This window comes from Sphaerodactylus townsendi, linkage group LG02, assembly GCF_021028975.2.
Source record: "Sphaerodactylus townsendi isolate TG3544 linkage group LG02, MPM_Stown_v2.3, whole genome shotgun sequence".
Classification (NCBI taxonomy): Eukaryota; Metazoa; Chordata; class Lepidosauria; order Squamata; family Sphaerodactylidae; genus Sphaerodactylus; species Sphaerodactylus townsendi.
This window is the reverse complement of record NC_059426.1, coordinates 136213963-136237751: the sequence shown is the minus strand read 5'-3', so window position 1 is coordinate 136237751 and position 23789 is coordinate 136213963. Positions and strand designations below refer to the sequence as shown.

Below are 23789 nucleotides of genomic sequence, written 5' to 3'. Positions count from 1 at the left end.
CACTTTGCGAAAAATAAGTGGGTTTTGGGTTGCAGTTTGGGCACTTGGTCTTGAAAAGGTTCGCCATCACTGTGCTAAGGGATTCATCTCTCTAAGGCAGTGAAAATCAGTGGTTCAGGAAGTACATGTGGGTTTTTGAAATGCCACTTGTGGTTCTTCTGAGTACTATTCCCCAATGGGACACCTGCCTAATGTTTCAAGAAAGTAAGGCCTTTTCCCTGTGGGGCTTGTGATTGACAGGTGAGTCTCCTCTTGAAACAGGCACCACTGAAGGAACTGGTAAGCTGCAAGCCTCCTTGAGGTGTGGGTCTCCTCATCTCAGGGATGGAAGTATATGTGGGTCTTCTAAATGATGGCAGCTGTGAATGCACCTTTTTGTGAGCTATGGAGTGAATACCACTGCTCTAAATATTTTAGTTTAATATTTCATAGCTACTGAAGAATGTACTGAAGTTCTCCTAGCAATGACCAGTGAGATACCCTAGCTTGTCTTGCTGTTAAAGGTTATGGGAGGTCCACTGCATATGAACTGAAGCAATATTTCTGTTACTATACTAGATGTAGATGGGTGTGGATAAAATAATTCACTGCAATACTTTTTATGATATAAAATAGGTGGTTTATTCTTAAATACAAAATATGATTGTTTTTACTGTACAACACTGTTTTCTTCCAATTATTCTTTGTCAGGCTTCACAGGTAAGACTCCAATCATAGTTCCACAAAACGATGACATCAAGTTGGAGAAACTGGCAATTTTCTTACTATTTCAGCAGCAAGTTTCAAATAGGCTTTGGCCTGCAAACATTTTTTAAAAATTGCAATACATTTATTAAATAAAATACAAAATGATGTAGTTACATTTTACACATAGATAATTGGCTACCTGCTGACAATAACAAAAAACAATTTTCTCTGCTCCTGCCACAGGGTGAGCTGTTATATCATACAATAAAACTGAGACACTTTCAGGGTACAGACAAATGCATAAGCAATGGACTGTTGAATATACAACAGTTTTAGTTAAGAGAAATATTAATGTGGTGTGGTAGAGGCACTGTGCAGAGGCACTAAAGGAGCTCTGTATTGACAGGGTGGGGAACCATATGTAGGAATACCAGATGATACAGTACTAAGCTAAAAGAGGACATAAGTTACAGGGAAAAGAAATAGGGAGCCAGTGAAAGGTAACTAAAAAGAAGCGGATTGATAATGGATAGGAAGGATGGATAAAGAAGACTGAAGCCTGAGTAAAAAGGGGCAGCCATGGAAAAAGGGAGCTTATGACAAGGCTAGTTGGTGTTTGCAAAGCAGGCAAGTTAGCCTTTGAGGCCAGAGGACCTGTGGACCAGGGAATCAAAAAGGACTCCTTGAAGCAATCTGCTTTGTTTCAAACCCAAATAGTTGGCTGCACATCCGCAGCATAAACTCATTAATTTGTTTAAGACATATTTGAAAATGAGCTATCCAGAAGCATCAAATATAACCCTTATTTATTTTATACATGCGTATCAAAAATACTGCAATATTACACTGAAATATTAGAACAAAATTTATTGCTTCAGTTCACATAAACTCAGCTATGCAGGCAGTCCTAGCCAAGACACAGTGCTGGTGTCTTTCCAGGAAAATGCTGATGTGCTGTAGCTATCCTTCCAGAAACAGATACTCAGCATTCCTTTCATCACTATGGTTATCAGAAATATTGAAGGAATAGCTATAAGAGGGCCAGGGAAGGGTCTCATTTGAACCATATCATCTCCACACCTGGGAGATGAGTTGAGTTGGTGCTTCTGAGTTAAACTACTTATAAGGCTAGTCTTCAATACTAGTAGGATCCACTAAGATCATGAAGCCATGGCTTCCAACATACACCAACTAGCTTAATAATATCTAATCTTCTATGGCTCTTCAGAACCTTAGTGGCCTTCTCAGCAAATGTGACCAAACATGAGAGAACATTATCTTGCCTACTCAGTGGCAGTGATAATTGCAAATGTACAAAAATATGAACAGGATGGTTGAAGGTCAGTAAATTGAGGTGCTGTGCAATAATGACAAAGTCATGTGAGGACAAAGGAGTCATTCTGCCTAGAACAGACTGCATCTCCTCTGAAGGAGCAGATTTGTAGCTTGGAGATCCTGCTGCATCTTGGCCTACAGAGCTTCAGGTCTCTGCTCCTTCATTATCCCTCAAAATGTGTGATTCATGCCTCGTTACTGAGATCCATGTTCTGACCACAAGGCTGTGTTTTACAAGGAACTTCTTTTGAAAGCTGTCTGAAATACTTCAACTGCTCCAACATGCTATCATCAAGGGCTGGATACAGGGATACGTAACCTGTTTGCTGAAAGCTATTGAACGGTTTCTAGACTTGGTACTAAAGGACTATCTTATCCCATTCTGTCAAGCCCACTGGTTAAGATACTCTTCCAAAATCTTTCTGTGCACCTGCCTGCTGATATAAATCAGGAGGCAACTAGAGGCAGGGCTTTTCCCGTGGTGACACCTTATGGGGCATTTATTTTATTCTTTTTTTAAGGAATCCAAATGAAAATATTTCTCTTCACCAAGACTCCATCTTTTTAACGCATACTTCCAGTCAGAAGATGTTCATAAATATGAAATATGTTTATGAATACTAATTCTAGGATGCTGAATATTCTTTTACGCTGGCAGACTCTTGCTTATTTAAAGGCTATTTTGAATATTGATATTTTTATTGTCTTGTAATATTTTATTGTTGCACAGTTTTTTGCTTCATGAGTTGCCTCAAGCAAGTCTCCAGAGGAGGCTGTAAAATAAATGCATTAATTAACACTATTTTACAGCTATTGCTCTCATAAAGCCTGAAAGAAACAGAGAAACACATCAGGTGTTGGCAGGCAGCCAGCTTGTGGACTTTCTACTCCCACTAGTTCTCCCCAAAATAGGCCTGTCATGGAGTTGAAAAGTTCAGCTAATCCACTTATAGTAGTGACAGGGCATGGGCAGAAGATTATGTAAAGGAAAGGTTGTTACTGATTTCAAAGCTGCTAGCTGGAAACCACAACTATAGATGATCTTTTTTAAAAAAATAAGAAAATCCTTATGATATACAGAAGGGGCTTCCCCCCCTAGTTAGTACCTATCAATAGGTAAGAGTACATCAAACAGCAACAAGTCTATATTTTGCTTTTTACACAAAGTCTACACATATGACCTTTCTTTTTTCTTAGTAGATTTTCCTTTTAATGGACCATTTATCAGATAATAAAGCTGGATTCAACTGTTAGTCCCATCATTTTTAAGAAACACAAGATGAATTAAAATTAAAGAAGAGAAAAATCTGGTGGATATGGAAAGGGGAAATTTACAGTTTTCATTTATCTTCCAGAACTGTATTAATATTAATATGTTAGATTTAGAGATTTCCCCATTTGGAGGGGGGAGGTTGGAGTTTCTGAAGGAAACAGCTATAGATCATCTTTCTGGAAAGCAAAAATGTATTTTCCCTAGCATAAGGGGAAAGTTGACACTTTAACAGTAATAGCTTGCTGACCAATCATTTGGAAACCAAAGATCTGCTCTGCAGTGTTCAAAAACACAAAACAGAACAATAAAAGGGAAGAAATACATTCAATATATGCCCACCCAAGCGCCTTTTGGTGCCTTAGTTTCCCTAGATGCTTTAAACATTTAAAGATTTACAGTGTTCCCAGGTTCTGTTTCTCAGTTGCTTTCTATATCACATAGTCTCCATTCATGGGAAAGTTCAACCAAAGTAGCTTGGGGTGCACGGGGAAATTACATATTCGGACAGAGTTTTCTTTGCAGTTTTCACTATGCATTTCCTATGGTTAATGAGGCAAGGCACTTTAAAACCAAAAAGCAATTTCAGTTTGCCAGCTGTGGGAGCTGAAGCAGTAAAAACTGAAAGGAAGGCCTATCCACTTGCATGATTCCCATATGTATACAAAACAGCTCCTCCATAAGGAAAGCAACTCAGCATACCAGATGCTATAAGTTAGCCAACACAAGTTCAGGATAAAGACTTTACATTATGCCTTGTCCAAAAACTCCAGATGGTTTCCTTCCATGACTACCCAGGACATGATCCCAGGGTGTGGTTGAAAAGCACAGCAACTGCCAAATATAACCCTTGAACTGGAGACATTCCTGCACTAGCTCCCCCCTCTTATGTATGAAGCCTTGAGCGCCAAACAAGAGTCAGATTTACTCTTTTCAGTTGAACACTACTGCCAGCATCTGACAAACTACGAATACAGCTGAAAAACACTGCTCCTCCCATGCCTGCCATATGCCTAGTGGTGAAATGTTGTGGTTGTGGACAAAGAAAAGAAACTGGAGTAAAATTGTGTGGTAAGTCAGAACTGCTGTGATGATTTGCAGCACACTTTTGTCTTGCCCTAGTGGAATAATATTTTAGAGGAATGTTCTTTTGAAAATTCTTGTCAGGGTTTTCTTTGACATTTTTGGCAATGGAAACATATTTCTTATTAGATATTAGACTAGGATGATGGTGGACAATTTTGACTTCATCTTGGAAGTAATCTTGGCTGATAAATTAAAAGTAAGCTGAATACCACTTTTCACCTCAGTGAAATCCTTTTTGGCCATTATTTATTTATTTGCAAGTCTTCTAGGCCACTCTCTGTAAAGAAATCTTAGTTTGGTTACAAAAAGTTCCTCTCAAGGAGATATTCCTCCATTTCCTGGTGTAAACAAGATTTGAACTAATACAAGCCATACCATTTCTTTGGTTTAGCCAGCTGTCTCCTATTTTCATCTAACCATTAATCATAGAACTATGCTTGCTTGCTTTATTTATTTATTTATTATTTGATTTATATGCCAGCCTTACCCTAATGGGATCAAGGCAACTTACAACAGTATCGTCAATTAAAACTATAGCAAATACATACTAAATACATACAGAAACTTTCTTCAAGGTTGTGCAGCTTGATCCAGGTTTTCCTTTGCTTTGTACACAGGTATACTGATTAAATTGCTTCATATTCAAATTACAGTTTACAGAGATCAAACAAATGCACAGGGAAAGGTACTATAGACATTGAACCATTATTACGTAAAGTATGTTATTACTATAGAAAATGTAATTATTACAGAAAATGAACTCTTGAAATTCTGATCGACACAAAAATAAGAATTTCAAATTGTCAAATAACATATGCAAACCTTATCAGCTTAAAAATCCAAGATTACCACGTTAAACTCACCACGTTGCTTTCAGGCTGTGACACTACAAGGGGCTTCCCACAATCAGAGGTTTCTCTTATGTTCAGATGCAGTGGAATGTCTCCTGAATTAAGAATGTGAAGTTACTTCAAGATTCAGTACTTCATGAAGGCCCTTAATTTAACCAGTGCTATAGATTCTTTTAGAGCAAAAGTTAGTATACTGAAATTATATACAATTCCCAACTGTGCCCCCTGTCTACAGATACTTAAATCTGCAGATAGGGGGCAAACCTTCCCCCCAACAGGTTTTTCTGCAGACTCTGGGGCTCCTGGTTCTGCAACAATTTTAAATTAAAACAGGGAGCTTAAATGCCCCCAATTTTTAAAAAATCACCTCTGTGGCAGCAGAGCCTGGGTGCCGCTAGCATTTGAAGTCTAGGAGTTGCTGCTAGAAAGTGAACCGAGTGGGGAGATACAATTTTTTCATCTGCAAATTTCGCAGTGCTCCCTCTTCAGCTCCAGATAAGCAGCTCCAGATGAGTTGGAGAGAGCAGGGCTGGGGGGGGGGTAGGTAGGAGGTCACACGCCTCCCCCTCCCTCCCTTGCATGCCACCCCTCTCTCCCCCTACCTCCGCTAGGGTGGGTGGGCCATGTTCAGATACCAGCCCCCCTCCGCCTCTGTCCCCTTCTCTTGCATCCCACCCCTTCCCTTCCCTCCTCTGGGGTGTGTGGGCCATGTCCAGATGCTGGGCCTCCTCCACCTCCCTTCCCTCCCTTGCATGCCACCCCTTCCTCCTGCCTTTCCCTTGCATGCCACCCCTCCCTCCCCTTCCCCCTCCCTCCACTAGGGTGGGCAACATCCAGATGCCAGCCATGTCCAGATGCCTTTGGTTTCACTCTTCCGGGCCAGCCATTGGTGCCACTGGGAGAGGGTCCAGGTGAGCTGGTGAATGAGCAGAGTCAGGAAAAGAAAAGAAGGTCTGGAGCTACGATGACAGGATAATGGAGTGAGAGGGACAAGGGATTTTTCTGGCAAATTTCACAGGCACACTTGTGTGAGTGTGTATTTGCTGCCAAGTTGCACCCAATTTATGTGAACCCCATAGGGTTTTCAGGACAAGAGATATTCAGAGGTGGTTTGCCACTGCCTGCCTCCACATAGCAAACTTGGTATTACTTGGTGGTCTCAACCAGAGCCAACCGTATTTTTCCCCAATGCAACAATGGTATTCAAAGATGTGTTCCACCACATTTCCATCAATACTGCATTCACTCCTTACAGATTTCCAGGGCTGGATCACTCAAGTAAATATTCAAAATGTGGGCTTAAATATTTAATTGCCAAAATGAAAGGAAGTGTTATTGTTATTAGATGTCTACTAATATAATTAAATGCTAGTTACATATTCAATTAATTTTCTCTCCAACGGTTCATAACTGTATATTGTGCTTTTATAGTCAGCAGGGGACTGCCACAGAAATAAACAAAAATTATACATTAACATGCTGAATATTCTTTAAAAAAAATCTCTACAGAAAATAATTTTTTGTGATTTCAGCCATTACAACATTATATACTAATTGAAGTCATACATCAAATACAGATACATACACATAAGTATATATAGTGAGCTAAAGGAATAAGGACTTTTATTCTCTCCATAATTTAGTTCTACAGACAATTTTAATTACATACAGTAGCTGCATGAGTAACACATGCCCTGATTCACAATATTTTTGCACTGATGTATACATCTGAAAACTATGGACATTTTTAGTGCCAAAGTTTACATGCTCGGAAAGAGATGATACAAACAGGCTGTAAAACTAAAATGAAAAACATCTATGAAGCTCCTCAACTGGGATTTTAAGAGTGAAGCTTCTCTCCAATCTATGCAAACATCTTCCACGGCTATATTTAATTTGCTGTGCTAAATCAAACTATACTCATCATTAGAAAAAACTAGAGGGGAATTCACAAGTGCCAATGGGGATGGGAAACTCCATTCTTTCACCTGCTCCTAGGGTCACCCCAACCCAAATCTTCTGCCATTGCTTTTTCTTTTCCCTCCAGCTCTCTCAGCCCCATTTTTATTCTTCATTCAGACTGTCCTATCTCAACCTTCTCTTCCTAATCCATTCATTACATTATAAAATGGGATTGATAGGACAACTCCATAGCACTGACAGTGATCTTATGAGTTGCCATGTATGTGGCTGTACACACTGGCCATTTATCCACTGGGAAATTAAAGCCGGATACAACCAGTTTTCAAAAGAAACGGCATTTTTTCATCGCGGTTTCATCCTCCCCACTGCAGCGAGTGTGTGATGAGGACATCAATGTCTATCATGGTTTCGAACAGTGCAGTAATCCCCACGATCTGCTCAGCGGCTCTTTCTTCCTCGTCCTGATTGGCTGTTGCACTGTGTTGGGGAGGGAATTTTTTTAAACTTTTTTTTTGCGCAGCTACGTCACCACGCACATTTGTAGATAGAATGGTAGCTGTTTCTCGCGTTAAGCTACTTTTATGCGCAGCTTTGGCACTCTTTACACACGCAGCTGCGCTGGCACGAAAATCTAATTTTAGTTTACAGTTGGCACAGAAAACACATTCCATGCAGCCACATTTCAACGTAGCTGCCACCGGCACACAAAAAAAGTGTGCTCTAATTGGCTGGAAGGCTCCACGTCACTCCCAACAGCAGGAAAACAAACCTACATTCAACCCGTGAACCTCCCCACTGATCCGCCTTCGGTGTGTGTTTTTTAAAAAGGTGCACTTCCCTGCATGTGATGAGGGGGAGGGGGAGCACCAGAACCAGGATGAATCCGTGTTCGGTGGTTAAGTAGTGGGGAGTTCTTCCTGAAACCTTGACGCGATTAATTGACTGTGGGGATTCAACCACTGTTTCTTTATTTGAGGCATGGGTTGAACCCTCAGTTCTATAAAAACCTGGATTCCCCATGTTTGTAGAAACATCTCCCTTTTTGTAACTTGCCACATTGTGCAGGTTTACCTTTACCACATTTACTATGGTGGTTCAAAAAGATGCTGGTACTACCACAGCAAAAGCAAAACCTAACCCACAGCTTTGGTATTGCTAGAGGAAGTCTCCTACGTAGCCAATTGCTGGAAAGAAGACTACAGCTCTGTCCAGCTATCAAAAGATATCTAGGATTCTATAGCAACTGCATGTCCTTTTTACACCTGTTGAATTTTATGAGTCAGTTTCCTAAATAAATGCAAGGTGGAAGTTTAAAAAAAGAGGGAAAGGAATTAACTTGACTATGTGTAAAAGCCCAGCTGTGGGTAAATATTAACACTGAGAATCAATATAGCGTAATGGTTAGAGAGATGGACTATGATCAGGGAGACCTGCATTCACATTACTCCTTGTCATGACCTTTACTTGGTGACCCTGGGCCAGTCACCGACTCTCAGCCTGACTACCGAACAGGGTTGTTTTGAGGATAAAATGAAGGAGAGGAGATCAAAGTACTCCTTCCTGAGCTTCATGGAGAAAGGATGGGATAAAATTCAGAAGGTGGGGAAAATGTTCCACACTTGAAAATAAATGCCCAAAACACTTTTGTTCCCTTTATTTTTCCTCATTCTTAACTTGCTGAACACCCAATGTACGTATATTTCTTCCTTATTCTTCTGAGCAGTTATTTGCTTCCATCAGTACAGGTGCCTGTCAGATGAGAAATAAATCTACCCTTACTTGTAGGAAACCTAGCCACTAGAGGCTTCTTACTGACGAGAATATGAAAAAGCTGAGGCAAAGTCTCTGGCTCTAATAGTCATTATGGCTTCCAACAGTCAGCTAAGCTAACTCAACTGTGTACTTTTAATTATGCATTTTCTTGGTCTGCTAGGTCTGTATCAGCCTCTGATATTCTGATGAAGGTTTCTGTGAAGCCAACTTCCCAGTTCTTAATGAATAACCTGTATGAACTGATGCCACTATAGCACTGCATGGAAGCTATACAAGTATTATCATTTTATACATCAGTTTAATTAAGGTATGCTATATTTTATAGTTCTTGTTCTTGGGCTATATTCCCCTTGAGGGGGTAGTACTGACATTTTCTTCACCAAATAGCTCCATTTTGGGCATTTTCAGGGCATTTTCAGACATTGGCAGCACACGTCTTTAGCAATGCTAAACGGAAGACCGTTTCTTTGGTCTTCCACATGGGCTGTGGCCTCCAGGGTCAAAGTTTAGGGTCATTTCTGTAACAGAAGTCTCCTCCAGTCGCAAAATGTGCCCGTACCACTGGAGTTGTGCTTCCCTCATTTTCTTTGTTATTGGTGTAATTCCAAGTCTTTGTCGTATGTCTTTGTTTGTAACAGGTCAAAAAGAGTCAGGCCAAGCATCCACCAGAGTATCTTCATTTCCACCACATGTTCTCCATCCTATTTACATCAATAAGGGTGGAGCATATCAGCCACCTCAGAGAAGAGCCGTCTTTCCCCAGACAACTAACCTGGCTTGTCAGTGTCTGCCCGTCCCCACCCTGCTCAGGCTGAAGAAGTTCCAAAGGCTGCTCCTTACCCAGCAGACAAGCCCTTGCCAATATCTTAAATCTTGGGTGAGACCTTCCACTCACAAGTTGCAATTTTTTGCATGAAAACCTCAAGAAGTCACCCTACATCAGCTGCAACTTGATCCTGCTTTTCACCACCACTAACATTTCTGCTTGCACAAGATCTCATCCAACTCATTTCTATGCAGTGTATTGGAAGAAAACCACAAAGTGTTGCACAAATTCATGTGAGATAAAAAGTAAGGCCAAAGACAATGGTGCAAAATAGGTAAAAATACTTATTACTCAGATAAAAATTCAGATAAAAAAAATTCAATGGCTACTGAACCTATACTCTTCTTTGAAAAACCATTGCAAGACTGACTGATTCCCCCAAATAGGGTTCTTTGGCAAAATCCATAGGGAACTTTATATCTGAGTAATAAAATATATATTTTTACCTATTTTGCACCACTGGTCCTGGCCTTGTTTTTTCTCCTGTGACTGGTAAGGCCGTTTTATTTCTCCTGGCACAAATTCTTGTACAGGCAGAGATATGCGAAGTCTGTTTATGTTTTCTATTTGTGTATCATTGGATCCAAGACCACGTACTTTTATTCACAATAAGCAAATAACTCTGGATTGCACCCCAGAATTCGATCGATTCCGCATGGTCCAAATATCCCGGATTAAGCAAGGAAAATATCCTGGTTTGGCCAAGGTGTTCACACAGTTCCTGGTCCTAAAGTGGGTTTGTCCCACATTATTTCTGTCATCCCGGGTTTTTAAAAAACCACTAAAATCACAAACTTTTTCCAGAATCCCGCGTTGAACTTGCTTCCACAGGAACACCACAGGAGCAAAATCGATTTATTTTTCCTGTCCCGCCGTCTGATCTCCCCACCCCGCTTGACATCATGTCAGTTTCATTTCTACTGAGCCGCCGACCGGTGTGGCAGCCAGCCCTGTCTGAAAAGTTTTTTGCCCTTTGACAGCTCTTCCAGGAGCCAGGCAAGCGAGCCTATACAGGAAAGCACACATGCTCGCCCTGTTCCCGCTTGCTCTCGCTAGGCGTCGCTCACTAGCTGAGCCACAGCCCAGCCAGCCCAGTCCTGCAGTTCTTGGCTCATGTTCCCAACGGGACCTTGGGAGGGGCCGGGAAGCTCTTCTGGGAGCCAGGCAAGTGAGCCCGTATGGGCACCCATGTGAAGGGAGAAACTGGGTTAAAACCAGACCTGGATTTTAAAATACCAAATGTAACCGGTATTATGATGCTGTGCAGAATCAGCCTTCTTCTAACTTCTGCTTCATTACAGAATTGTTTTAAATCATGATGATCTTACCTAAAACATCCAGACCAAGATCATCTGCTAGGCTTCTCACACCATCAGTTCCAAAAATATGAGTTTCATGATTACATTTTGGGCACTGGAAAACACTCATGTTTTGGACAAGACCCAAAACCTGCGGAATAAAAAAAAAAGTCATGAAAAATAATTCTATAAAATGTAGCACAGAACAAAGGAAATTAACAGATTTGGCAGATATAGACGATGAATTCCACCCCTTTCCTAAGAAAACGTTAAGCAGAGTTCCTTTAATTATAATGAAATTCTTCTTATGTCATCTATGGAATAAAATTGTAAATAAAATTGTAAAATTTTGTTTGTTTCATTCCCACTGTTCTCCCAACCAGAAAGAAGTTTCTAGGTAGGAACAGAGATTTGTAGTGATTCATTATGAAAAACAACCTGTTTCAAAGCAAAATACATCAACAGGAAGCAAACTGTTTCTACAACAACCACTTCATTGTTTTTTTCAAATTGTTCAGAAGAACCTTTCATAGTTAATGTCTGTAAATTTTTAGTCTAATTTCATTGCTTGATTCAGTGTATACATTATACAGTTAGAACCTAAGAACATAATAAAAAGCCTGTTGGATCAGACCAGAGTCCATCTAGACCAGCACTCTGCTACTCGCAGTGGCCCACCAGATGCCTTTGGGAGTTCACATGCAGGATGTGAAAGCAATGACCTTCCGCTGCTGCTCCCGAGCACCTGGTCTGCTAAGGCATTTGAAATTTCAGATCAAGTTGCACCACTTCTCTAATTTTGTAATCCAGTTTTGTTTCAGTGTTTGTTATATGCCTTATACAGTTTTCAGTATGCAGTATACTCACTGTTTCAGTGCACAACCCTCAAATTTTGCAGTCCCATAGTATTGCATTTTAAACATTATATTGCTCTTTGCATTACAGCATTTTTAATTGTGTAATCCACCTTGAATCTCAGTGAGAAAGGCAGACTATGAATAACGAATGAAATAAACTAGGCAGAAAGTGCTAATACCAAATCTGCAGTCATCCCCCAAAGAAACCGAAACCACCAGTGCCTCAAGCTGTAGCCAGTTTTTAACTCTCTTGGCTCATGCTTCAAACTCTCACCAAGCAGACATGTTTAAGAGCCTCTTCTCATTCTGCAGTTAAATGTGAGCTGACCCTCCTAAATGGACATGTGATCCTTGCATTCACTGCTCAGAATTCATTGTTAGAGGCTAAGCTATGTCAAAGATAAAAGGAAGTCTTTGAACTATATGGTTAATAATAATAATAAAAATGGAGTTCACTGGCTGTTTACAAGAGAAGATCTTCAGAAGAACTGTGATTTACTATTCTCTCTGAAACAAGGCGACACATTTAAAGATCAAATAACAGAAATAATTGCATAAGGCACAGTAGTGACAAAGTATTAAAGGAAAACCTAATGCACTTATACTAGCTATATCCTTTCAAATAAGTGAGCCGAATTAACTTACAGAACCGGTCAGGAAAGTTAGCTAGGTTATTAAGAAAGGATGCATTAATGTTATGCATAAAGACAAAGAAAAAAACTAATTACATAATTCTGCATACTAGGATTTCACAAAAGAAATAACACTTTCCTCTTTCCTATTATTTGTAACAAAACAAGACTATTATTTGTAACAAAAATGTTCTGTTTACAAAAGATTATGTGTAAATCCTGGGTTTTGTTTGTGGGATTATGGAAAAGGCCATGGTTCAGTCCTAGAGCACCTGCTTTGCCTGCAGAATATCCAAAGATCAATCCCTGGCATTTCCAGTTATAAAATAAGGTAGTATACTATGTGAAAGACCGCTCTGCCCAAGACCTGAAGAACTGCTGCAGTTTTTAGTTATACAGAATACTGACTGTTTTGATTCAGTAGGAAGTATATATGTATATGTGTGCGTGCGAGCGAGCGAGCGAGCAAGCATACTTCCTAAATTCAAGAATAAGGAACTTTTCTCATGCAGCTACAGCAATTGATACTGACATAGAAAGTTATCTCTGGCAGTCCTATTTGTGTAATTGTTGGACTGGGTTGCCAGTGAGCTGCTTGTACAATTTAGGTACATTCAGATTTAACCACTAATGGAAGTCAACAAGTGAATTTCACGTGGTAGATGTTCATATGGACATTTGAAACATTGCCTTTTGCAAATGTCAGGCATCTCTCAATAAAAATATAGTAGCTAAAGGAGACTGATGCAGTTCTTCCAGCTGCAATATGGAGAAGTAATCAGGCCTACCTTACAGATGTGCCTAAGATTTTTATATTGTACATTGGCAGACTGTTCTTTAATATTACTTCCAATGTTGTCAGAATGTTATCTCTGTCCAAGCAACACTGTAATTCTTTCATGATGCCCTGCTCTGTTCCAAAACTGAGATCAATGGGAATAGGAGAAGCCACATTTGCAAATTTATCAGGATAATGAAGGATTCAGCTCCATTGCAAAATAATCATCCTAACAAGACATGCCCTTGCAAATCCACTGAAATCATGAGGCTTAGAAGGGTGTGATCCTGTTTAGGATGTAATTGTTTGACTTCTCAGCATACATTTTTGGCAAAATCTCAGGTTCAGGAATTTCAGTTTCAAAATTCTGATTGGTGTAAAGCAGACAGAGATTACAATAAATTCTTAATGCAGAAACACTTGATGTGCATGTGTGCATCTCTCTCTGTGTGTTAATATTAAATGGAATGATACAAACAATACTGGTCTACATTTAGAAGTAGTGTTTTGGATTTACAATGATTTTGAGATGTTGTTCATTGGCAGAGTGGATGCTTTGTACGTACAAGGAGCCAGAATCATATTCAGCTTTGCCTGTTCAGCAGTGTCAGTGCTGAAAGAAAGAGAATTTGGAAAGCCGTGCATTGACAACCATGGAAAGCTGCTGAAACGTTCTACGAGGTGTTTTTCCTTGCCTGTTTAAGATGACATACACAGTTCTCCCTGCCATTTTACCACCCTCCCCCAACACCCTATGGGGAGGGTTATGCTTAGAAAAATGACTGGCTGAACATTACACAGGAGCATCATGGAAGAATGTGGATTTGAACCTAGGAAACCAGTTCTAGTCTAGTGTTCTACCACAGTACACCATACTCACTGTCTAGCGAGCACAACCAGTTTGATGGGTGTATGGCTACAAAAAGCTGGTAAAGTTAAGAAGATTTTTGGAATCCTTTGCAGAAAGTGTTTCGTTAATAAACTGTTGCATATTGCCTTGAGGGTTTTTTTAAAATAAGAAGGTAAGATAAGAAGAGGAGAAGAAGTGTTTAGATTTATACCTCACCTTTCTCAACCATAAGAAGTCTCAAAGCAGCTTACAAACTCCTTCCCTTCCTCTCCCCACAACAGACCCCTTGTGAGGCAGGTGGAGCTGAGAGAGTTCTGAAGAACTGTGACAAGCCTAAGGTCACCCAGCAGGCTTTATGTGTAGTAGTGGGGAAACAAATTCAATTCACCAGGTAAGAGTCTGCAGCTCATGTGGAGAAGTGGGGAATCAAACCCAGTTCTTTGAATTAGAGTCCACTGCTCTTAACCACTACTGTCTTAAATGGCTCTCTTAAATGAAGTTCCTTAAATAAAACTGATGTGGAAAGAAGCAATTAAAGCCAAACTCTAGTTTGAAAGAACTGTTACAACATGGAATCAGAGTGCACAAACAAAGACAGAAGAGGATAAAGTGCTTTTGTCTGTATGAGTGGCAATGTTTCAAATGTCCATATGAACATCTACCACGTGAAATTCACTTGTTGACTTCCATTAGTGATTAAATCTGAATGTCTCCTGGATGACTTGTAGTACTGCAGCCTGTAACCAATTGGGTAAAGGTCAGGGTAATGGTTGACAACCGCCAGGTGGAAGTTGGAGATCTCTGGGATTACAATTTATCTCCAGGCAACAGAGATCAGCCCACCTGGAGAAAATGGCTGCTTTAGAAGGTGGATTCTAAGGCATTACGCCCCACTGAAGTTCCTTCCCAAACACCAGCCATCTCAGGTTCCTCCCCAAAACTCAAATTATTTCCTAATCTGGAGTTGGCAACCCAATCTAGTCTGCATTGGGCCTACTCCCCCAAGCACAAGCAAAACTCTCCAGTCAATAAATCCAGTTGTTTATTCAGTCCTTCAGGAATACAGTGCAAGTAAGGAGCTGACAGCACTACTCCTGCCATGTGGCTCAGAAGTTCCCCTTGCTTCTACATCTGCCATTCTCAGCAAAGCCTTCATGTCCCTTTTATGCCTGGCCTTACGCTGGCTTGCCTGACCAGTTGCCCCACCCACTGTCAGCTAATGGCTGCTGGGTTCACCTTCACTATATCCACCTGGAGTTTGTTTTGCCTTTTCTGAGCAGGTTTCTCAGAGCTGCTGGTGCACTTTTTTGCTTCCAGCCACACCTCCGGGCTTTCCTCATGAAGGGCATCTCTTGGCCTCCAGTAAGTGGGTTTCCTCTCTGGCCTGGCCCTGTCACAGTATGTATCATAGTTGACATGAGACACTTTATAAAGTGACCATGCAGCCCAAGTGTAAAATATCTTTACTTGGAGGCAATGAAATGGCAGGCACTAATTTGCAATTTTCCCCACCTTTTGAGAGCTGTAATACTCCAAAGTAGTGCTTCAGTATCCTACAACATATGTCATTCATAAGTGTTATCAATACGTCACAGCCTGCCTTTATAAAATTCAGCTGGTCTTACCAAAAAAAAAAAACCCAAATGCTCTTAACATCAATTATACCCACCACCTTGAAAATTTCTATATAATTACTTTTCGTAGTATTCCTCTACCCTCTTAACCGTTCGATTAATAATTAATAATTTATGAATATCAGAGCTTTGAGTAGTGAATGTTCAGCCTTGGTGTGCATGTATATACAAATCATGGAATCCATTAAATCCATCTGCAAGTATTGTTGCCTGTAGCATTTCAGGCTAAACATGCATTCATTAATAGTGGCAAATCCAGTTTTCATTTAGGATGCAATGGTCAGCCAGGTGTTCTTGCTGTATGATACTTGCTCTAAGAAGTTCCCAACATTTAAGTAAAAATTAGTAAACAAGAAATAAAAGGGAGGGAGGAATTTGGGGCCTACGCTCATAACTTTATATGTGGATAGCAAGGAGTCACACAACTAGTTGTGAGGTTTACAAAGCATAAGCATAAGCATAAGCATTTTATTGTCATTGTGCACGCACAACGAAATTTACAGCAGCATTCCTCGATGCACACAATTTCAGACTCATACATCATCCTCACTTCCCCTTCCTCCACCCATCCCTACACAGCCCCAAATACATCAATATGAAGCAGCGGAGTTTAGCATAGCCACAGCTCTAGAGTAGAAGCTGTCTCTAAGCCTCTTTGTCCTAGTTCTGAGAGCCCTGTATCGTCTGCCAGATGGTAACAGTTTGAAAAGAGAGTGTGCTGGATGAGACGGGTCCCTCAGAATATTTTTTGAACTGGCCCAGGCTTCGAGAATTATAGATTTCTTCCAAGGAGGGAAGACGGCCGATAATCCTTTGTGCAGTAGTGATCACCCTTTAAGCGCCTTCCTCTTCATCACTGTGCAACTGGAGAACCATACACAGATGCAGTAAGTTAAGACACTCTCTATAGCACAGCGGTAAAAAGGACACCAGAAGTTTTTTCCATCTAGTTGTTGCTTCCTTAAAGGGAATGCTCAGAAAGTACAGTCTTTGCTGGGCTTTCTTAACCACCGCTTGAGTCTGTACGCCCCAGGTCAAGTCCTCTTTAATCATAACGCCCAGAAATTTAAAACTAGCCACCCTCTCCACTTGATCTCCATTTATAGTCGGGGCTGGAATTTCCTGAGCTATTCCATCTATAGTCCACTATGAGCTCCTTTGTCTTTATTGATGTTAAGAACCAGGTTATTTTTCCTGCACCATGAGAGCAGTGAGTCCACTTCATTCCGATAGGCAGACTCATCCCCTCCAGAGATGAGTACAGATTGTGTCATCAGCAAAATTTGATAATGGTGTTACTATGATAGACAGGAGTACAGTCATATGTATAAAGGGTGAACAGTAAAGGACTCAACACACAGCCCTGTGGCGTTCCCATATTTAGAGTAAGAACTGAAACCCGATTTCCCAGTCTAACCCTCTCAAGAACGTCGAAATCCCTAATCCACAAACAGATTCAGATGTGAGAGTCAAAGATCCACGAGAGTTTAGTCCACCAGTCTTTGTGGCGGAATTGTATTAAATCACGAGGAACTAAAGTCCGCATAAAAGCGATAGCACATAGATTCCCCTGATGTTCCAGATGCGTCAAAGCAGTGTGGAGGCTAATGGCAATGGCGTCCTCCGTAGATCTATTAGTCCGATAATATCGCGAGAACTGATGTTTATCAAATGTATCTGGAAGGCAAGAACTAATATGCCTATGGACCAGTTTTTCAAAACACTTCATGATGATGGGGGTGAGTGCCACCGCTGGTCTATAATCCTGAAAGATTGTCAGCAGGAAATCTCTTTGGTAGTGGAACAATGAGGTGGAAGCTTTCAAACAAGATGGGATGAGTGGACTGGGATAGAGATAGATTAAAGATCCCAGTAAAACGCACCAGCCAGTTGGTTGGCGCGCATTCCTTCGCTAACACCCGACCCGGGAATACCATCCGGTCCAGCAGCCTTCCTTGGATTCAAAGCCCACCAAAACTTGCCTCACCTCATGTTCCTCCACAGTGAGGTGTGAGCTGCAATCACCTAGTGGCTGTGTGTCATCTCCTTCTGATAAACCTGTTTCAAAGCGGGCAAAAAAGTGATTTAGCTGCTCTGCCAGAGAAGAAGAATCCCCATCTACAGAGATGTCATTGGTTGGTTTATGATTGGTGATTTGTTGAATCCCCTGCCACACCTGCCTCATGTTGTTATTATTAAAATAATCCTCAATTTTCCTCTTATAACTCATCTTGGCTTGTCTAATACCTCTCTTGAGACTGGCTCTCGCCGCACTGTATTTTGCCTCATCACCAGATCTGAAAGCAATATTCCTGTCATGCAAAAGTCGCTGAACCTCCGTTGTCATCCAGGGTTTATGGTTGGAGTAAATCCGGATGCGCTTATCCACAGTAAGAGTGTCTGTGCAGTAGGTGATATAACTCAGAACAAAGGGGAAGAATAAACCATTTAAACATTTCTGAAGAGCACAATGGCATGGTGAGGTTACCAACTGCCTAGAGAAAGACATTATAACCAGTCCTTTTAACAGAAACTTATTTATGGTGCATGTTAGTCACCTCCATGAAAAGCTTCAGATGCCAATTTCCATACAGTAAGCCTCAGTTAAAGGGACAGGACAAGTTTCTCGAGGCCTGTTGACAACCCTAAGAATGAGACTACTGAATTCTGAGACTGATTAAGTAAATTGTGCTCCTGTGGTCCTGAATCTCAGCACCCAAGCTATATAGTGTATCGCTGACTGCTAACATTTGGAGCAAAATAAGTATGAAGATGTTCATGTGGCCACATACAGGAGAGATAGTGATATCTTTACCCCTTCTTCCCCTTTGTATGGGAGAGTTTGAGGAATGCAAGACATCACAGCATCCATTCCCATGACCTGTTCCAAACTATAAGCAAGCACCTGTCTCTTTTGCAGTGCAGCCTTTAGGAGTATGGCTGAGCGTGAAGGAGATTGATTAAAACAGAGCACTGTTTTTAAAGTATTAACCAAGCACAATAATTTTAGCTTCAGAGATGTAAAATATTTTAACACCTTCCTGACTAGCTGAGGGAGGGATAAGGGTGAGTGACACACCCTTCATAATGCAGATTTCCAACACTACTCATCCTCTAAAATATACTATAATCTTGTTGGTCAAGTCAACTAGATTTTCCCATTCTTCTTCATTATCCTTGTGGACTTTTCCACTTCTTTAATGATGAACCAGAATGTTTTGTGGTTCTGGGAGAACAATGAGTATACTGAATGTTCACTGGACAATCTTTTGAAAGGGAGCAAGGTTTTTCTTTTCTTTTTTTCCTTTAGAAAATTATAAGCAAATCAGGAAAGTCACCTAAGTTTACAGCAGCCTTCAGCGCATGGCTTATTCCACAGTAGCACTGACAGGCATGGGACTATCAAGCAGGAGGGTTTATCCTATATATATTAAGCCGCAATAATAATAGCTCTTAGCTTCTTGGGAGCACACTGCTCTAAGACCACAGTACAGTAAGGCATTTTATCTATCCTTGAATTGATGAAATTAACTCACAAGCAAGCAATTTAGAAAGTCTGAAAATCACTTTCCAAACAAATACCCACAGCAATGGGGAAAAAACTATAAGCAATAGGATGTCCCCATGTACAAAACGGTAGTCCATTTTACAACTGCATCTGGAAGATGTACAAGGGGTGATATGAAAACTTATTTGGGAACACAAGATGAGACCAAGCTTACAGACAGCCACATGCTTGGTCTGGGGAGAAACATGCACAGAGCTAGAGAGGCTTTGATAGTTTTTATTGCAGTCATTCACCTGGCACAGTGGTGGCAAACCAATGGCACTCCAGATGTTCATGGACTAGAATTCCCATCAGCCCCTGCCAGCATGGCCAATGGGAATTGTAGTCCATTAACATCTGGAGTACCATAGGTTCGCCACCACGCATAACACCACAAGCTGCTTTTCAATTTAAAACTTGTTTGTGCATTAAATACTCAGGGTCACAGCAAAACCTGCTAAAACACTTGTGGCAGAATAAACTGCCTTCTTCATTTAAGCCAACACCTATTTTGGTCAAAGGGCCATACAAGGAACCAATATTTTCTGTGTTCTCTGTTCATTACTTAGGCAGCATATTTCCATCTTTTCACTCCTTTGAATATGGAAAGTTCTTGTCAAACTGTCCAGAGAAGCCTGTGTATTTTTTATATATTTAATAACCCATCATTTAAGAATACTTAAGTGATTGCTATAATCCTGTAAACAATTAACTATGTGCCTTGCCCTTCTTTGACACTTTTCCTGAATGTTCACATTCAGTGTGATTATTTTTTAAAGGACTACCTTATTTCGCCTGAGATAATGTTCTATATGCTAACCTTATAGTGCTTTCATTACTAGAAATGAGGTACCTTTCAAGTTTTTATATAAAGAGCTGAGGAATAACTAAGTGTTTAACGAACAGGAAATAATGACTTTTTGCAGCCTATTTGGAATAGTGCAGTTAATATTTGGAATAGTGCAGTTTTTGAGTTTCTGAATATTTAAGAGAACTGGTTGCAACAAATAAAAATCTCTCTTGCTTCCTTCACACACACACTCACAGTGGCCAGTAAAGGCAAGTTATAGCTGCATAAGACCCCTGTTCAAAACTGGTGCACAAAGAAGAAGACAAGGAGAAATAAGAGAAAGAAGATTTGGTCTTTATACCCTGCTTTTCTCTACCTTTAAGGAGTTTCAAAGTGGCTTATAAACTCCTTCCCCTCCCTCCCCCACAACAGACACTGGTGAGGCAGGTGGGGCTGAGAAAGTTCTGAGATAACTGCAGTTAACCTAAGGTCATACAGCAGGCTGCCCCAGTCAATCAGATTAGATTCTGCAGCTCATATGGAGGAGTGGGAAAGCAAACCCAGTTCTCAAGAAATAACACTTGATTGATTTCTGAAACAGTGGTCGCTGCCCACTGTAATGTTACACTATAGCAGTGGTGGCGAACCGTTGGCACTCCAGATGTTATGGACTACAATTCCCATCAGCCCCTGCCAGCATGGCCATTTGGCCATGCTGGCAGGGGCTGATGAGAATTGTAGTCCATGCTTCCTGAGTATAACCAGTGCTCCCTCGCAACTACCTCGGATTTTAATTCAGTTAAATATATTGGTAAGTTTCCTTGAGCATACCAGAGGCAGAATAGAAACATTTTAAAATAAATAAACAACCTTAGCAAAAATGTTTCAAAGAATTGCAAAATTACTTGTTCAGGCAGGCTTTCAACTGCTAGCAAACTGTTGAGTTATGAATATGTACTATGCTTCAGTGAATGCTTAAGTGTATGTGAGTGCTTTAACATCTGGCTTTAAGCTATGCGTTGGCCACCTGGAGTTTTCATTTCTTTATTTTTGTTTTTTAAAAGATCAATCAGGCCATACATTTTCAACACTCAAAATGCCGAATTAAAAACTCAAACTATCATTTTATGCATAATATTTGCTATAAATATCAAATGCTCAACAGATACTTGGTAGTACTTTGCAGAAGGAGTTTTGAGAAGAATTTTGGAGATTTATTTATATTTTACATTTCTACCCCGCCAATCTCCCAAGGGACTCAAGGTGGCTGGAGCTTCAGCCTAAACAACAATGCTAATTAGAAGATGGAGCTTCAGCCTAAACAACAGTGCTAATTACATTGTCAAGGTGGACTCCAGCTGACAACAGGAGACAAGGAAAAACAACAGAATTCCTCAGGTGAGATTTCTTCCACATGACTATCTAAAAAGGGATGATTGATATTATTCTTAATGAAGTTCAATGATACATATGATGAAGAGTAATTGCCCCTTATAGGTAAGCTAGGAAAGAATATTAGTTAGCTAATCTAACAACAAATCACACCGAATGTTTTTCCATTCTCAGATTAATAGTACTACTTTCTGCTGGCATAGTGCTAGTTATGCAGAGAAGCAGCAGACTCACTGATTAAAGATAATTGTTTATTATGAAACTACATTCAGCTAGCTAAGCTAAGACACAGAGATTATTATTATTATTATTATTATTATTATTATTATTATTATTATTATTATTATTATTAATTAGGTTTATAAACCGCCCTCCCCCGGAGGGCTCAGGGCGGTGAACAGTGTAAAAAGAGCACAATCAAATTAAATACAATATAAATATAAGTTAAGATGGCTCTAATAATAAAAATAAACCTAACCCCATTTAAAATGCAGCATCAATTAATTAACACAAGATGGCGCCTGCTATCAATTCCCAGAAAAAAAAAATCCCAGAAGGGGTGGTAGGATCTTCATGATGTCAGAGAAGACAAGAAGGGAGGGAGGGAGGGAGGGAGGGAGGGAGGCCCTGGCTCATCAGTAGTCTCCCCCCAAAAAAGCCTGGTGGAACAGCTCGAGTCTTACAAGCCCTGCGGAACTCACCCACGGTGGTCCACTTGGGGGGGGGGTGAGACAACACTATGGAGAAGAGCTGCGTTATCCACCAGGCAGGCATGAAGCTGTAAAGGCTCTAGCCCGGTAGAGGCTACAACCATTATCAGGAAGAACCAGGGATCCCTCCAGTAGATTGGCCTCTACCCGAACGCACTTGAGACCGATTCGGGACATATGGGGTAAGACAGGTCCCATGAATGCAAGGAAGGTCCCAGGCAGCATAGGAACCTTAGAAGGTTAACACCAAGCACCTTGAAAATGATTCGGGTATTCTCGATTGAGCCAATGCAAGCTGGCAGAGCACAAGGCGTGTATGCTCTCTCATGGCACCTCCTGTAAAGCATATACAGTGCAGCTGCATTTTTTGAACCATTTTTTAATCTCGAATCAGACGCAGCTTAAAGGAGAGGCCCGCAGTAGAGAGCTGAGAGTTACAATAGTCCTAACCTGAGGTGACCGTTGCATGGACCACAGGCTGGCCAAGGTCAGCTTGGGAGAGGATAGGGGCCAGCCATTGAGCCTGGCGAAGATGTGGTAAACGCGACCACTCCGGTTACATATATGGGCCACCTGGGTCTCCATTGAAAGAGAGACGAATCCAGGTGGGACCCCAGTGTCGAGCTGACAGAGAACTGGTGCCAATGTAGCCCCCTCCCACACCGGGCGCTGAAAGTCCCCCCCACCTCCCTCCCTCACTCCAGCCAGAGGATCTCCGTCTTCGATGGATTCAGTTTCAACCTGCTCTGTTTCAACCAACCATACGGCCACGCTACCAAACAATGCTGGAGAGCCACTTGGGGTGACGCGTTCCCCCCCTCCATCAACAATGAATGAGCTGAGTGTCATCCCAGCATACTGGATGACATGTCATTAAAAGCCCGCTAACTCAACTGAGCAGAAGGGTCGCATATAGATAAAGTTAATAAATAGCGGGGACAACAGAAGCCCTCTGAGGCAATCCCCACAATGAAGTGCGGAGCACCTCCGGATGCCCGGTCCCCATCATTCATTACCACCCTTAAAGCTGGCGCCTGGTCCCGAGAAACGCGAGGCAATCCATTTAAGGACAGTGCCACGCACTCGGAAGGCGTCATCAGGCGGTGGGTCAAAAGGTCGCGGATCGACCACATCAAACGCCGCCGGTTAGATCTTAACAAAACCAACAGCCTCGTCCACCCTCGGCTCTAGTTGTAAGCTGAGGGCTGATCTGTGACGCAGCGACAAGAACAGTCTCCAGTCCCATACGCCCGTTATACCCGAAACCGAACTGGAAGGATCGATCAAAAGGCGATGTGTCCTCCAGAGCGAAACCCCGGTTGCTCCAGCACCTCATCTCAATTACCTTCCCCAGAAACGCGAAAGATCTCTAAACGCAGTGATGTGAGTGGCCAGCCCAGATCACGCCAAGGATCCCTAACGTGAATGGTCTTTCTTCAGAGGGATGGACCACTGCACTCTTTCAACCCACCAGGAAAACTCCCTTGCTCAAGGGGAGCTATTGATGATACTCAACAGGTAAGGGGTCGTGCTCCACCTGGCACGCTTTA

At 41.3% G+C, this 23789-nt stretch overlaps 1 protein-coding gene across 4 annotated transcripts in view; it reads right to left on the bottom strand.

Moving 5' to 3' along the window:
- Window positions 1-596: 596 nt before the first annotated feature.
- Window positions 597-23789, bottom strand: part of NUBPL (NUBP iron-sulfur cluster assembly factor, mitochondrial) — an 88121-nt gene continuing 64928 nt past the window's right edge. For all 4 annotated transcript variants that reach the window (XM_048485062.1, XM_048485065.1, XM_048485066.1 and 1 more), the window contains 3 exons: window positions 11080-11200; window positions 5242-5324; window positions 597-798 (listed from right to left, as the gene is read on the bottom strand). In XM_048485062.1, the coding sequence (XP_048341019.1) occupies window positions 736-798; window positions 5242-5324; window positions 11080-11200 (267 nt within the window). In that variant the 3' untranslated portion in view covers window positions 597-735. The remainder of the gene's footprint in view (window positions 799-5241; window positions 5325-11079; window positions 11201-23789) is intronic.